Here is a 17,216-nt window from a genome sequence, read left to right as displayed (position 1 = left end):
CTGCTGCGCGACTGAGCTCCGGAGCGCCGCCGCCGCCGCTTTATACCCCGCCTCGTGAGCGCGCGCGCGCGGGCACGCTCGCGGCTCGGGAGCGCGGCTCAGTGGCCCGCGCTCGAGCCCTGTTCCGGCCCCCCGGTTCAGTCAACCTGCCTGAGCGGCCGCGTGCGTGCGTCCCTACGCGCGCGATTGGTTCACGCCTTGATCTCGCCTGTAGCGCGTGTTAATTGTATTGGCGTTTCGGCAGAACTCAACTGACGATGAAGGTGACAACGAAAGCAAGATTAATACATAAACCTCAAGGTTAATAAGCTTGAAACGCAAACCGAGGCAGACTTTACGACCAGAGAGTCTTTGAAGTAATCTTCAATCCTGTGGTTTCTGCTCTAACAAAATTAAATATAGACAATCTTGTTCTTCAAAGACACAGAGAGAGGGGGGACGGGGGAGTTGAGCCGTTTTTCCTTTTTTTTTTTGCGAGGAAAAAAAAGTGAATTTAAAGTTCAAGCGCAAATCCCCCGGGGAAAAAAGACTCAACAGCTTCTCCACTCGGAATCTGCATTTCTTTAATTGGCCCGAATAAATATCCATAAATTATTAACTTCGTGAAAAGAAAGAGACGTCGCAAAATACAGGGCTTCGAAAATACTTCGGAAGTGAGGTCTTTTTTGATAAATGATAGATATACATATTTAACGTCCCCCAATTGAAGTACTGGCACACGGAGCAGAAAGAGGCGCAAGGCGGGAGAGGGGAGCGCGCTCCCACCGCCTCAGGACGCAGAGGCTGGATACGATAATAATTATTCCTAATTTATACAAATGATCAAGAATTAATATAGGAGAAAAGACAAGGCCGAATCTCCAGATTCTCAGATTTAGGTGCTCTAACTGACAACCTGGGGCAGAATTCGTACCCAGTGTCGCGCCACCCTCTGGACGGTTTGCGTGTTGGATTTATTAGTACTGTATTTTCCTTGAAAAGAACAATTAAAATCCCAGGGTGTTTCCACTCTCCTCCCCACTGAGAGCTGGTGTGTGGGGAGCGGACTGGCGCGGCATCCGGGTGGGTGTGGAGGGGATCCCCATTACCTGTGAAGAGCTCTGAGTGGAGTGTCCAGAAAACCTGCGTAGTGACGATATTAATATTAAATAAGAGACCATAATTAAGACTCGTAAGAAAAGCAAACCTAAAACATTCTGCAGCGCAAATTCACCTCACCTAACGACAGGCTCGTGCAGAGTCTTGCTCACGCGCGCGCGCGCGCGCGCGGAGCCTGCCGCCCGCCTGTCCCCTCGCTCGCCCCTCGCCACGCGCTGGCCGGTCACCGGCGGCCGCCTCTGATTGGCCGAGACAAGAAAAGAGGCGCCAACCTGCGCCCGGAGCGCTCGAGCCCGGTTCGGCGACGACCCGCGCGCGATCTTCCATCGGACTGTGAACTGAATTCATACGAGTCACGGATCCGGGGCGGAGCGCCGTGCGGTCGAGAGGTTTACCGAGGTGTGATCGCAGGTGGTGTAAGCGGGCTCTTGTTCTATAACCGGCTTGCCCAGCGCAGGGCGTTTCCGCCTATAATTACACGAAACGTGTCTTTGTCCTCCGCCCTTCGCAAAATAATTGCCCGCCTTGGGCTCCACGAAATCTTCAAAAATGTCCGATACATGTGTCCGCCTTTACATAAACATATCTGACAGATATCGATACATGTGTCCGCCTTTACACAAACATATCTGACACACACCTGAAGAAGGCTCCACGGCCGAAACGTTGTGTTCTCTTTCTTCTTTTTTTCAGCATGGAATAAACCTATTACTTGTTCCTTTGCAGCCTACGCATGCTGACGCAGCTACCCACCTGAACTATATCTGACAGATATTCAATATCTGGCAGATATCGTGCGATCTTGATGTTTTCTGATGCTGACAATCTGCAGCTCCCACGATCGGGAGCTGCTGTAAAAAAGTGGCCGGATTAAGTATTTGAATCTCGGGAGGGGGTCTCTCTGTGCGTGTAGAGGATGTTTGTGTTTTTTAAAGTTAAAAATAAGGTTGCCGGGACAGCTAATCCCCAGGCGGGTGGAGACGTGTGCTGTCCGGCGGCTGTGTGATTCTCGCGTGTGACTGGCGGCGGTGGGAGCAGCACCAGCTCTCGCTTCAGCGGTTTCTGCAAAATTCACCATTATCACCGGGAGACCTGCCTAATGGGTTCAGCGGAGAGAGAGGCGGAGAGAGAGGTGAGGGACAGAGAGACAGGAACTGATGGAGAGAAGGAATGAGAGAGGGGAGGGAGAAAGGAAGAGGGGAGTTAAGGAAGACAGAGGACAGAGAGATGGAGAGGATGAGTAGGGCAGCGATCCCCTCCCTCTTTTCTCTTTTCTCTTTTCCGTTCTCACCCTCCCTGTATTCCTCCCTCTTCCTCTCTCCTCCTCTCAGTGTCTGTACTGCCTCGCCCCCTCCCTCTTTCTTCCCCATTTCGATTTCGAACGAGGGGTGTCCTTTCCAGATTGGGGGCGATCCAGCTGAATTATGAATCAGCCAGAAGAACACAGCATGTACTCAGATCACTCAGGCGAGCAGGACACACTCCTGGGGGTATAACAGCGCTCCTGTTTGGCTTTTAAAAACACAGAATTAACTCTTCCTTCCCCTCTCCTCTCCATCTCTTTCCCCTTTCTCACCCCTCTCTCACACGCGCAGGTCATCGGATGTTTTCAGTACTTCAAGGTTTTTTCACTTTCTTAACTACAGTCGCTGAGCCTGAGTGCGTTACTACAGTGTTTCTGACCTGCTGTACTGTGCTGCAGGATCTCTTCGGGAGGTTCGCTCTCTGTGTGCCCCCTGTGCAGCTCGTGTTGTTCCCACCATGGCCACTAGAGGCACACTGCTGCCAGGGCCTCTGTCCCTTCCTGCGCGTTTACTGTGCTCTCAGAACCAGTTCCGTCGAGCTCCTTTCCTCTGGCTCACCCAGCCTGTCACACTCTCCCATCATCAGTCACCTAATTCTGACAAAGAAACAAGTAATAGGTTTATTCCATGCTGAAAAAAAGAAGAAAGAGAACACAACGTTTCGGCCGTGGAGCCTTCTTCAGGTGTGAGAGAGACAGGGCAGTAGGCAAAGGTAAAGTAGCGGGAGAACAAAGGTTGGGAGGGAGGAGGAGTGAGAGGCGGGAGCAGGGGACAGAAAGAGAGGCCAATCAAGAGGTGTGAAGTTAGAATGGGTGCAGAGAGGTGTGAAATGAAACTTCCAATGAATGGAGAAAATTTAAAAGAACAGTAGTCTGTCGTTAAGGGAAGGGAGAATGTGTGATCCTAGCTGCAGAATAATTTTAGTTTCGGTGGTCTTTCTGATGTATGAGTTCGGAAAACCGTCTTTGAGAACACAGACGGAGAGATTAGAGTGGTCGTGGCCGTCAGAGGTGAAAGGTCTGTCCCCTGCTCCCGCCTCTCACTCCTCCTCCCTCTCAACCTTTGTTCTCCCGCTACTTTACCTTTGCCTACTGCCCTGTCTCTCTCACACCTGAAGAAGGCTCCACGGCCGAAACGTTGTGTTTTCTTTCTTCTTTTTTTCAGCATGGAATAAACCTCTTACTTGTTCCTTTGCAGCCTACGCATGCTGACGCAGCTCCCCACCTGAACTACTAATTCTGACAAAAGCCGGCGGGTTCCCACGACCTCATCCGATCAGACACCAGCCCGATGCAATTTCCGAAAACGCCAAAGCACAATCTAATCATCCTGTCTCGTCTCTCGCTTCTCACAACACCTTCTGTTTAAACCTCCTCCACCCTCACTTCACCGCTTGGTGTTAAACAGTCTACAGTTTTCCTGAGCTCTTCACCCTTGAAACCATTTTGTGATCCCTCTCTCCAGCCTCCTGGAAACCACCCTTCCTGCCTTCCCGACTCCGACTGCGTCTTGCCCTGTTGGATTCGTTCACTACCCGACCTGCATGGAGTTCCTCACACCATTCGTGACATAGCCTGCTCAGCTCAAACTGCAGAAAGAGATAAACCCTTGACCGTTTGCTAATAATAATAATAATAATAATCTAAAATGCATGAAGCAAAGCCTTAAATTTGAGAGGGAACCCACTTTAGACCCAGCTAAAGTGCAGCAGCCGCTGTGTGCCAGTAACTCCACCGCCTACTGGTTCACTTGCACCACCTGCAACAGAGCCACTGCACCGCCCCCAGCTACAGGGTGTCGATGCTGCTGGCAGGTTTTCCTGCTGTTTCCATAGAAGGAGCACAGTATTCTTCCCTGGCCGGGCCACAGGAGGACACACAGAATAGTGTTGCCAAAGGTAAACTGACAGTTTGTTGTGTTGACTAAAAGTAGAATGTGCCCTTGTGAATTACTGCTGCCCCCACTCTCCACTACTGCCCCACTCTCCTCTGCTGCCCCCACTCTCCTCTACTGCCCCACTGTCCTCTGCTGCCCCCACTCTCCACTACTGCCCCCACTGTCCTCTGCCCCACTGTCCTCTGCCCCACTGTCCTCTGCTGCCCCCACTCTCCACTACTGCCCCCACTGTCTTCTACTGCCCCACTGTCCTCTGCTGCCCCCACTCTCCTCTACTGCCCCACTGTCCTCTCTCTATTACTCCCTCTCTGCACCGTGTACCTGTCTATGTATCAGTAAATGAGCACATGTTTGTGCATAAGTGGGTCAGTGTGTGCACGCTTGAATTTATTCCGCTCTCTCACGATCGTGACTAGCATGTGAACACAGCCCTCAGAGAAACGGTACGGGAGCCGGAGAGACGAGGGGGATATGGATGTCCCCACGCTGATTATGGGCACAGTACCCGCAGGTCTGTCTGCGGGCCATGCGGCCTGCCAGTGAGTCCGGCAAGCTGAGGGCTGCACTGCTCGCTGTCCTTCGTCCCTCTCACCTCCTCTCTGTTCCCTCAGAACGGTAGCCTGCAGTTAAGTGCTGAATATTATCCGCGTGAGTCGTTAAAAGGAAGGTGTTTTTTTCTCCTCCTGGCTTGTATTAGCCAGGCAGTGAATTATGGGTGACCTCAGAGGGGAGAGAGGCCAAGGCTGGCGGATGGACTTGGCTTTTTTCCCTCTCTTGGCCAATTTTCATGATTTCAGATTCAGTTCTTCTTCACCTCCCTTTGTCTTTGTGGTTTCCATCAGGACAGGGGTTAACCCGCACAATTCCGGAGTGATTCCTCGAACGAGAGAAACAATCAATCAGTTCAGAATTACACATCTATAGTGTCGTCTCCTAGCCTCATCTGTGAGGCTGGCAGAGTGCTGGAAACAGCGCTGAAATTAATTTCCCAAGACAGAATAAACCACACTGAATGGTTAAACATTCAATGGATGAGTGGAGGAAGCATTAGCATCTGCATCAGAAACGGTCTGGTTTTCCCTGCAGCATTTCAGAACCCTTTGTTAGAAACCTCTGCCTTCTGTGTGAGCATCTGTGTCAGGCCCTGCACACAAACAGGGAGGCAAAAAGACAGAATCATCGGTACAGACAGAGATACAGGAAGACAATCCGGGAGGACGCAAGCAGAGACAGTGATAGAAGCACAAGGAAGCAGAGAGAGACAGGAGCACAGAAGAAACACAGACAGATACAGACAAACAGGGAGGCAGAGAGAGACAGCAGCACAGAAGAAACACAGACAGATACAGACAAACAGGGAGGCAGAAAGAGACAGCAGCACAGAAGAAACACAGACAGATACAGACAAACAGGGAGACAGAGAGAGACAGCAGCACAGAAGAAACACAGACAGATACAGACAAACAGGGAGGCAGAGAGAGGCAGCAGCACAGAAGAAACAGACAGATACAGACAAACAGGGAGACAGAGAGAGACAGCAGCACAGAAGAAACACAGACAGATACAGACAAACAGGGAGGCAGAGAGAGACAGGAGCACAGAAGAAGCAGAGACAGATACAGACAAACAGGGAGGCAGAGAGAGACAGGAGCACAGAAGAAGCAGAGACAGAGATACAGACAAACAGGAAGGCAGAGATCCAAACAGACTGACTGACAGAGACAGATTCCAACAAACACCCGGGCTGTTCTATGGGAGGAGTAGTAGTACTGGCCTGGGGAAGGTGTTTTGGAACATAATGCCTGAGTACAGGCCTTACTCCTTGCTGAGCACAGTGTCCTGAGTTAGACTACCACACAACACATCACATTTAATTAAAATAATAATAATTGCTTACACTTAAATAGCGCTTTTCTGGACACTCCACTCAAAGCGCTTTACAGGTAATGGGGATCCCCTCCACCACCACCATTTATACCCTATACACTCTTATAAACACATCTATTCATAAAAAAAGTGTTTTATTGATATTAAAAATAATTTGTCTCACCTATTTGGCATGAGTGTTTTACAAGCTTCTTCAGAGTAGTGCAGGAGGTAAACTGTACAAAATAATTAAATCAATGTACCAAGAATACAAGTGTGGAGGGAAAACTGGAAATTAAAGGACAAAGCTATTGGTCAGGGCCAAGGCTGTTTCTGTATCTATATTACTGAGCTTGCAAGAGGTGTTGGAAATGACTAGATCCTCTGCTGCCTCAAAGCTAAACCCAGAGAAAAGACTCCTCAGCCAGCTGGTCCTGAAGCCAACACCAGCCAGCCTCAGGACAGCACTGCTTCAACACCCCAGATCAGAGGCAGCACCATCACAACACAAACCAAATAACACTGCCCCATCCCTGGGACGCTATCGTCTTAAAAAAAGACAATACACACTGACCAAGTATCTGACCAGGGTGAGGAAAGACAAGAAGACTGAGATCCAGATGAAATACAGGCTCAGTGACCACAGCCTGGCCATAGAACCTGGACAACACTGGCTGAGGTGGCTGCCCAGAGAGGACAGCTACAGTGACCACAGCCTGACCATAGAAACTGAACGACACAGACAGACCTGGGTACCCAGAGACGACAGGCTGTGCTCCCTCTGCCAGCGGGGACAAGCAGAGAATGTGCTACATTTCCTCTATACGAGAAACTCTCCAAGATTAGACAAACATTCTTACTTAAAACAATGAGTCTAATCCCAGAATGATCATGCTTATAATAACCTCAACAGCACCAATTCCAATGAGGAAGAGGAGAGGAGAGATGCAACCCAATATAGGATCTCCTGTCAGCATGGGGAGCCTCTCCAATAACAATGCTATGTTTTTTGCAAGACTCTCACTAATTATTCTTAGTCTGACAACACTGTGATTCATCATTCATGGTAGGAAAGCTTGGTGAATGTGATACAGACAGAGATTGCATCAGAGTTAGACACAAAGACATCGAGACATTTCCAAGCACACAGAGACAATGAACAGAAGGACAGAAGCACAGAGAAAACCTGGGAACCTGAGTCTGTCAAATGCGTCTTTGATGTCCCTAAATGTCCCTAAATGCTTTACTGCACATGTCTGTAAATGTTGTGTTAATTGTATTTATCAGCTTTTGCAAACACTGTAATTCATCAGACATGCCAATAAAGCTCTTTGAATCTGCATTTGAGTGACAGTCAGAGATACAGAGGTGAACACAATGAGAGTGTCAGAGACTATCGGAGAGAGAGATGGAAATGCAGATACAGAGACACAAACTGCTGGAGAGACAGACACGGAGAGAGGGAGACAGAACCAGAAATATTAAGTGACACTGTGAAACATTTGCTAATTAAAATGAACAGCAGCACTGCTCTTACGTGCTTAAGCTGTTGTTCATTTTTTAAGCAACACACTTCAAAGAAAGCCTTTTGTCTTCACTTTCAGGTTTCTTTTGCAGTTCTTCGTTTACCTACATGTTTTCTGGGCAGAAACAAAATGAGCAAGAAAAAGATGAAAAAAGCTGAAGACAGCCATCTCATTAAAGAAATCGACCTTCTTTAACCTACCCAAACCTCCCCTAGTATTATTTAAAAATTGATTTTGAATTATATTAAAAACCAAGCCTGTAGGTTATTGGAATGTGAATGTTCATCTGAATGTTTTTAGTGATTCAGCCCTTTACATCCTGACAGTGTGAGAGCATGAGAACAGCATGTGTTACTAATGGCAAGAAAGACAGATGAGAGAGGGGGCAGTAACAGAGAGAGGAGAGAGAGGGCAGTAACAGAGAGAGGAGAGGGGGCAGTAACAGAGAGAGGAGAGAGAGGAAGCAGTAACAGAGAGAGAGGAGAGAGGGGGCAGTAACAGAGAGAGGAGAGGGGGCAGTAACAGAGAGAGGAGAGAGGGGGCAGTAACAGAGAGAGGAGAGAGGGGGCAGTATCAGAGAGAGAGGAGAGAGAGGGCAGTAACAGAGAGAGGAGAGGGAGGAAGCACTAACAGAGAGAGGAGAGAGGGGCAGTAACAGAGAGAGAGGAGAGAGGGGGCAGTAACAGGGAGAGGAGAGAGGGGCAGTAACAGATAAAGGGGGCAGTAACAGAGAGAGGAGAGAGGTTGGGCAGTAACAGAGAGAGGAGAGAGGGGGCAGTAACAGAGAAAGGAGAGAGGGGGGCAATAACAGAGAGAGGAGAGAGGGGGCAGTAACAGGGAGAAGAGGCTGTACAATATCAACCTTATCAACCTTATCAATCTTGGTCTGATTTTGTAAGTAATCCATCCCGTTGCATGGTACTGCACTGAAGTGTGGGATCCAGACCAGGACTACACAAAACTGGACAAACACCCAGCCTGAGGCCTGCACACTAGATTTATAAAAGCATCCTTCATGTGCAGAGAAAATCACAACACAGGGCTGAATAAGGCCAATACTCACTGCTAATCAATACACTGAAGAGATCAATACAATAATTGCAGTGACCAGAACTCCTACCTTGCCGAGCTCTGAGAAGAGCCTCCTCCGCTTGCTGGTCCACACGAAAACAGAGCAGTGAAAGAGACAGAAGACAGAGGGAGCAGCAGCAGACAGGAAAAAGGGAAACAGTTTTTCTCTGAACGTCTTTTTCTAGATTGTCAGGTGTCTTTGGCAATGCTTGTTCAATTTGTCAGACCAGCGCGGTATTTACAATTGAACATGTTTCCCAGCTTTGAGGGTGTGTGGGTTTTTCAAATCATTCAGTGTCCTCACCTTGACCTCTCCCCCAGATTCGCTGTGTGCCGCTGTACAGAGCTTTGATTAATATTTTAACGTACTACCAGCAGCTGCGTTTTTCTTTGCGGAGATGGTTTGTAAGAGTCTCTAGTGAGCCCTCTGCACCTTCGGCTCGCTCCCCTTCAATCACAATCAGATTCTGAGGCAGACTCCCAGTGCAGTGAACGTGGCCCAGAGGCCAGACCCACATGCTGCTGATGGATGTGGAAAGCAGCTGTTATTGGCCCATATTGAACTGTCCTTGAGCACTGGGGCTCCTCAAGAGGTGGGCCAGTTACCTGCCTGCTGAACTCTGCCTTAATAAAACAAGGTCTGATCATTTTTTGCCTCTCACATCAGATTGAGGTCACCTGTGAATGGCATCTCTTGACCACTATGGGATTATTTGTGAAGAAAACGGTTTCCAGATCTGCCCCATTTTGTTTTTTAAAGAGCCAAGCGGCTTATGTGTGCTATTTTTGCTGTTTGTCACTATCAGCAGTGAGAACTCACAAGATCAAACAGTCACTGATGCCACTGGCTAGACTGTACCCATCCACTCCCTGCTAGTGCTCTGCCAGTTGTCCAACTGGTCGGCAAGTCCAGACCAGTACCTGGAAATCTGAAATAGTTCCAGAGCTGCAATAGTTTAGAGTGGTCTAATTAAAGACTCTGTTAATGCAATTACGTTTTAATACAGTAATTGGAGCTTCGCAGCTCAGCAGCTCAGCAGCTCAGACAGCTCAGCTGGGGAATATAGTGAAAGCGGCAGTGGGAAGGCCTGTTTAAAACTTTTACTGAACTTTGTCAAAAAACGATGGAAAGAACGAAAAACCGCTTGGAGATCAGAGGTTGAAGAGAGTGGATACAACACTGCCTGTTTATCTGGGTCAGATTTGTCCATCAGAGAAAAACAATTCACAGATCAAAAAGAAAATCAGAACGGCTTCTCTACTTGACAGCCTCTCTCCTTCTTTTAGTGATCTGAGAATTGAATTCGAGAGCTGCAGTCTCTGGGAGCCCCAGGGACTTCTCGAATCAAAGAGCCCCGTGCCTCCGCAGATTAAAGCCAGCAGTTACTGGCCAGGCGGAAGGATGATTAATGACTGGTCCTTGTGCGCTGATCACAGGCAGAGTGGCAGCTATAGCTGAATGCTCAGTTCACACTGATTCCTCTGCCAGCCACGGGATAAGAACCAGAAACCTTCCAGCCACAGGCGCAGAGCCTTATCAGCAGAGCCACAGAGCCACCGCACTGCCACGCCCATTGTGGGCACTCATGTCCAGTACATTGGCAGTCCTGATGTCCAGCATATTGGTGGTCCTGTTGTCCAGCACATTGTGAGCACTGATGTCCAGCACATTGGTGGTCCTGATGTCCAGCACATTGTGGGCACTGTTGCCCAGCAGACTGTTGGTCTTGTCGTCCAAAATCGTGTGAGGCCTGTTGCCCAGATGGTCACGTTGTGGATCTCTCGCACCAGTGGACTCACCACACTCCGTACTTAAGGCCAATAGCATAGGAGAGACAGCAAGAGACATCAGCAGACTCCTTTTGTCAAAGCACTTCATTACCCATCGTTCACAATCCTAATTCTCAAACAGCACCAGACGTAAAAAGAAACTTTGATGTTGTTTTTTTTTATTTTTGTTTTCACAATTTAAAAAAAAATAAGTACAGGACACTTAAATTCTATAGGATGAAGAAAAGGGTATTTAAAAAAAACAACTTTTAAATATTTAAACAGTGGAAACCTTTGTTCCCTACCAACACCACATACCCACAATCTCATACAGGTGTCATTAACATTGAACCTGGAGTTCACAGGAGAAAGAGAAGCTGTCAGCTGTTAAGGCACTCTTGCACCTGAGTCACCATATTGGCCCAAACTTAATTAAACTACAGTAATTAACTCCCATCATTCTGTAGGAAATGACAGTGTTGTGTTTAACTGAATTAACTGGCACATATTCATTTACTTGTATCTGATTGTTTGTGTGTTTTTGTTACGAGTGTGTAGTATTATTGTAAACGGACTAAACCTGTCTAACTAACACATGCATTCATTGGTGTGTTTTAAATTTGAATTCACAAAAAAGCAGAGCTGGACAGCGAAGGACGGGATTTTGACCTGTTGAGAAGAGATGCCACACGTTGACTGTGTTTGACAAAAAGGAGCTCCTTTTCTCTCACTCCCTCCAGCCACCCTCTCTGCCTCTCCTCCTCATCAGACCCTGTGTGAATGCTCCACATCAACAGGCACAAGTTCATTCAAGGCCAGCACTAAGCAACTTCCACTTTGAAATATGCTCTGCTCGCAAACTCTCGAAGAGCAAGATCAGCATTTTTCATAGCATGAAGAAAATTCATCCTTTCTTCCTGCGTTCAGCTACTTCCTTTCATTTACAGGCTGATTTTCTGCTTGACACCTAGATGCAAACAATGTTAACATGACAATTCTAATTGGTTGCTCGTCAGATCAAATACTTGGATTTACTTTGAAGATTTTCATTGAAACGGGCACCGGGATGATATCTCGCTGCAGCTTTAACAGATATTTATAAAAAAAAATAATAAAATACAAGAAGCTTAGCAGATAAAAAATAATATTAACAACACAAAAGCAACATCAGTGTATTTATAAATGAGATGTGAGGAGGTGCTCTCTCGTCTCCTCACATCTCATCGGCGTGATTAGGGAGGGGCGTCTTTCCCCCATGATGCTCAGTCCAGCTCACCGTGGCAACGTGGCCCGTGATGGGGTCGCCCTGGTGATGGCCGCGCTCCTCCACGTCATGGGTGTGGTTGATGTGGGTGGAGGCAAAGTCAGCGAAAGGGAGACCACTCCCCTGGCTCAGCTTGCCGAACGGTGGCATCATCTTCCCCTCCTCCTCCCCTGAGGGCCCGGGAGCTGCTCCGCCCGGCTCTGGCGCGGAATGGGCGCGGTCATGAGCTACGGCGTGGGACACCCGAGAGGACTCCACGTTGTGCAGTGACCGTGACTGAACTGCAGGGGGCAACAGAGGGCGACATGAGACCGAGAAATATCGAAGGTTAGGGGACAGAGAAAGAGTGAATAATGAGGAACTATCGGGATTCGCACAGGGTCTCGGGAGGGTTATCTGCATTCCCTGCGGAGAGTATTTTATTTATTTCAGTCCAGAATCATATTCTCAAATAGCACCATGCAGCAGGCAGTCCGTTATTGCTTCTGTTATCCTGATCTTCCAGTATTAATGTGCAGCAGAACTATTGAAATGTTAATGCTATTGGTTTTTACATTATTCATCGAGGCAGAATATTGCTGTACTGATCTGCGGTAATGTGAATCTCTGCAGTGTTAATCAGCATCAGTTTGTGCCATACTGATTCCTGTGGTATGGACACGCAACAGCACTCAGAGGTGTCAACTGGGCCAGGCATGACAGGGAGTGGCAGGCTGACCTCTCACGGGGCTGAAGTCTCCCTCCTGGCTCACGGTGCTGCTGGAGAAGGGGCGCAGGCAGGGGAACAGGATGAGGGAGAAAGACAGCAGGAGCACCTGGACAGAGGGGAGGAGCAAGGAAGACAGGTAGGGAAAGAAACACAGGGATATGTTTATTCACCTTCTATTTTTACAGGAACATGGGGAGGAAAAGGGCTCAGTGTCTGTGTCTCACCATAATGCAAGTGCCAGTCTGGGCCGTCTTGTTGGAGCTGCTCATAACCAGTGTCTGCAGTCTGCGCAACTGCTCCATCAGAGACCTGAGAGAGGGAGAGCAAGCTGGTAAGTGCCCCAGTTTTCTGCAGAGACGAGATAACGTCATTTCCTGTGACATGTCTCATGAAGTTGTCTTACGAGTTGCGTTTCTCCAGTTGAAACACTTTCCTCTGTAGCTCCTGGTTCTGGGCACTGCAAGCTGCCATCCTGCATAAAATAACAGATGAAAGCAGGTATTAATTACCTTCATTACCCTAATCTGATTTTAATTGGATTGTACTGCATTTTAATTTTATGCCACTCAGGGGAAGGGGAGAGAATTCCCACTTAAGATGCTTCTGTAGTCAGCAAAGCTCTCAGACTATCCTGAAACTTACAGGTCTCTTTCTTGACTTTGCCTGAGCCCTGTCTCTTTTTAACCTCTCTCTCTGGCAGTCTGTCTCTCCATCTTTATGCCCATCTCCCTGTGATCCTGTCTAACTCTGTGAATATTGATCTCTGGCAATCTGTTTGTGAAACTGTTAGATTCTCTGTGAACCTGTCTGGCTCTCAGTCTGTGTGTCAGTTAGTCTCTCTCTGTGAACCTGTCTGGCTCTCTGTGTACCTGTCTGGCTCTCAGTCTGTGTGTCTGTTAGTCTGTCTCTGTGAACCTGTCTGTCTCTCAGTCTGTGTGTCTGTTAGTCTGTCTCTCTGTGAACCTGTCTGTCTCTCAGTCTGTGTGTCTGTTAGTCTGTCTCTCTGTGAACCTGTCTGTCTCACTGTCGGTCTGTGTGTCTGTTAGTCTGTCTCTGTGAACCTGTCTGTCTCACTGTCGGTCTGCCTGCACCTGCTCTCCAAGCCATCAATGTATTCCTTCTTTTTCTTTCGGCTCTCCTGGGCAGACTGCTTGTTTCGGATCTTCCTCCGAATCTTCTTCAGGATGCGCTCTTCATACTGAGCCAGAGAGGGGGGCAGGAGTGGGGGGAAGAGAGATCAGTACAGGCGGGATCAGCCGGGAATGGTGCACAGCAGGTGGAGCGCTACACACAGGGCAGTGTGGGCCAACGCCCCTGTCCCAGCATGCATCACTGTGTTCAGTACCTTGGTCAGAGGCAGCTGGCTGGGCAGACTCACGCCCTCCTTGGCCAGCAGCTTCTTCTCGTCCTCGTTGAGGACCAGCTCCTGGAAGGGCTGCTGGGATTGCTGCTGGGGCTGGGAAGGAGAGGAGTGGGGAGGGAGGGATCGGATTGGGAGAGAGCAAGATGGAAAAAGTGAGGGGAGAGAGGGATGAGAGTAAATACTGTGCGAATCAAGAGTGAGTTGAGTTATGTGCTGGCGGAGAGAGAGAAACACACGAGAATGGGACACTTGTAGCAGGCGCAGCTCCGAAGTCCTGACCCTCCATATCTCTCAGTGCTGCCCTCACCCACGTCTGTGACACCAGAGTGACTCGGCTTCTCCCACCCACAACCTGCACACCCCACTGACTGCCTCACCCCATTCTCATGTCCCGCCCAGAGTAAAATATGATGCAAATTCTGCCTCCAGATCCAATAACAGGGCACCCTCACCGGCTCAGAGCTGCTGGACAGCAGCAGGTCCTTGACGGTCAGTGGGAAACTGGATAACATCTGAATTCTCTGGACGCCGTGGGCTTTCTGGTCCTCACCCAGGTGGGAGCCGTTGGAGGGTCTCTCCACGAAAAACCCTGACTCCCAGCCCCCTGTGGTAACACATTCTGTGGTTAGAGACTGCACACTGTTCCCCCAGCTCAGGGGCTCCTACAGTTACTCAGACTGAAAGAGCTTGATCGGCGTGTCTGATGAGTTACAGTGTTGCCAAGGAAATAACAATTAGCAAAACGTTTCCAAAGGTTGCACTCAGGCAAACGAACGGGCTCCAGCGCTGTCTTACCGAGGTCAATGGAGACGTCAGGCTCCTGGGAGTCCAGCGGCAGGGCTGGGGGGGGGTGTTGAGATGTTGGGGCCACAGGCGGGTAGGGGGGCTTGAGGTGGGGGCTGTCTGGGGGTCGGCACGGCGGGGGGCTGTCCAACTGGTCAGACTGCGGGTCCTCGCTGATCCCGCTGTCACTGGCAGCCGGCGACCACAGGGGGGAGCCAGAGACGGAGTCACTGCCGCCGAGCAGAGCACTGAGAAACTCGTCGCTCCCCTCCGCAGGGCTCAGCAACTGCACACAGACACAAAGGCAGGGCGGCAGGGAGCTCTTTAAAGTCTGGGAGGTCCAACAAGGTCCTGGAACTGCCCATAGTCCTCGTGAAGAAGTCACGGTATTCCAGATGACATTTTCTTATGTGTGATAGTTTTTGCAGGAAGTTGTAAAATTAAAGGAAATCAAACCACTGTACTGTCTAGTAAAGAGGGGATGTAAATAAAGAAGTGTGAACAGATGTAGAGGCACAAGGTCAGTGGTAAATGGAAGCTGTAAGGATACAGAGCTGTAAGAGACACAGAGAGATGGGAGACGTTGAGAGAGACTGGACCGTGCACATGGACTGAACAGTAGTGAAGTCACTCACACTGTGCTCTGTAGTTGGCCAGCTTGGGCAGTTGTGTTGCCCAAAGCCCTCATGACGCAAAATCCCATCATTCTGATCGAAGAGCAGGTCCAACAGCTCCATCCCATCATAAGCCTGAGTGAGACGGGTAATACCGGCACACTTAATACATCAAGACTGCAGAGGGACAGAAGGGTCATACAGACACATTGACTGACTGGACTCTATGGTCCATTAACACTGCACTGAGAGAGAGAGGGGTTAATACAGACACACTGACTGGACACTCCAGTACATGAACACTGCACTGAGAGAGAGGGGCTAATACAGACACACTGACTGACTGGACACTCCAGTACATTAACACTGCACTGAGAGAGAGGAGTTAATACAGACACACTGACTGGAAACTCCAGTACATTAACACTGCACTGAGAGAGAGGGGCTAATACAGACACACTGACTGACTGGACACTCCAGTACATTAACACTGCACTAAGAGAGAGAGGGGTTAATACAGACACACTGACTGGAAACACCAGTACATTAACACTGCACTGAGAGAGAGAGGGGTTAATACAGACACACTGACTGGACACTCCAGTACATGAACACTGCACTGAGAGAGAGGGGGTTAATACAAACACACTGACTGGACACTCCAGTACATGAACACTGAACTGAGAGAGAGGGGGGTTAATACAGACACACTGACTGGACACTCCAGTACATGAACACTGCACTGAGAGAGAGGGGTTAATACACACACACTGACTGGACACTCCAGTACATTAACACTGCACTGAGAGAGCTTTGCTGTATTGTCATGTGTCTTTTTATTTCTAAAACTCAGATACGCAAATATAAATACATGCACCAATGCACAGTCAGGGAGTAAATCTCGACACTCAGTGTCCCGAACTTTGGACTGGGAGGCAGGATTGCTCTGCTACACTGACATTCAGAGAAGACAGAAAAAGTGCAAAACAACCAAAGCTGTTTAGAGGAAGTGCTAAAAAGTTGACAAAAGTTTTACCTTTTCTGCTTCCAGCGTCATTTGTCCAGTCCTTGCTTGACACTGGCTAAGGAACTTTCAATTAAAAACAATTCAATAGCTGTGAGGTTAGTTCTTTCACCTGTATGTTTTGGAGCTGTTCTGGATGTTGTTGCGTTTTCTCTCTCAGCTCACCTGTAGGACAAAGTTTAAACTCCAACACAGCACTGGGCATGTCATTAAGAGACTGTCAGACACTCGGTCTCTGATTGGTCACTCCCTAGCAACACTCCTTGACAGACAGAGCATCCTGGACCACTGAGGTGGCACAGAAGGGTTGACATCGGTTTAGGCCCCTCCCCCTTCCCAGGCTGGCTGTAATTACTAAGGTCCGAAGTGCATCCTTCCCAGAAAAAACCAACCGGTGGATATGAGGTAGAGAGGAAGAAGGGGGGCACCTGTGACCTTTCACACAGTTTCAGTAAATAAAAAAACACCATCACTTTATAAGGAGAATCATCCCTTCCGCAGACAGCACTGTGAACTCTCACTATCAGCAGTTGCACAAACACATATTAAGCTGTGTAATTACACAACAAACATATACGATGGGGGGTGAACAGTTCTAAGACAAATAGAGAGGGGAACTCCAAGGAATATTGGAGTTGTTGGGCTGTTCATGGTGAGCATAGTGAATTGTAACAATGGAATAAAAGTAACAAGGACAGATGATACTATTAGAACCGCTGGTTTACCTAATTAATCCAAGGATCTCAGGTGAAAGAAGCCAGGGTATCAGCTTGAGCAGCTTGTTCCAGACTCCCACAACCCTCTGTGTAAAGGACTGTCTCCTGCGCTCAGTTTTAAATGCCGTTTTCCTATAGTTACCCCTTGTGTCCTCTTGGGTTTTTTTTGTGCATCATCAGGACAAGAGCAAAAAACGGGCCTGGAGCTAACG

General features: G+C 48.6%; 1 protein-coding gene across 3 annotated transcripts; it reads right to left on the bottom strand.

Annotated features, from left to right (window-relative positions):
* Positions 1-10,689: 10,689 nt before the first annotated feature.
* creb3l3a (cAMP responsive element binding protein 3-like 3a) lies at positions 10,690-16,477 on the bottom strand. Of its 3 annotated transcripts, none has more exons than XM_069186143.1 (10): positions 16,401-16,477; positions 15,286-15,399; positions 14,663-14,936; positions 14,320-14,471; positions 13,850-13,960; positions 13,596-13,702; positions 12,908-12,976; positions 12,729-12,813; positions 12,514-12,610; positions 10,690-12,076 (listed from the first exon to the last, which is right to left on the bottom strand). In XM_069186143.1, exons 2-10 carry the CDS (start codon positions 15,385-15,387, stop codon positions 11,745-11,747), a joined length of 1,329 nt encoding a protein of 442 aa, XP_069042244.1. In that variant the 5' UTR covers positions 15,388-15,399; positions 16,401-16,477; the 3' UTR covers positions 10,690-11,744. The 3 variants fall into 3 exon arrangements, with proteins under 3 accessions (XP_069042244.1, XP_069042243.1, XP_015220891.2); XM_069186142.1 differs by having other exon boundaries at positions 15,286-15,441; positions 16,301-16,460; XM_015365405.2 differs by having other exon boundaries at positions 16,301-16,460.
* Between the last annotated feature and the right edge of the window lie 739 nt (positions 16,478-17,216).

The sequence above is a fragment of the Lepisosteus oculatus genome, chromosome 29 (genome assembly GCF_040954835.1).
Source record: "Lepisosteus oculatus isolate fLepOcu1 chromosome 29, fLepOcu1.hap2, whole genome shotgun sequence".
Lineage (NCBI taxonomy): Eukaryota > Metazoa > Chordata > Actinopteri > Semionotiformes > Lepisosteidae > Lepisosteus > Lepisosteus oculatus.
This window is presented reverse-complemented; position numbering and strand designations above follow the sequence as displayed.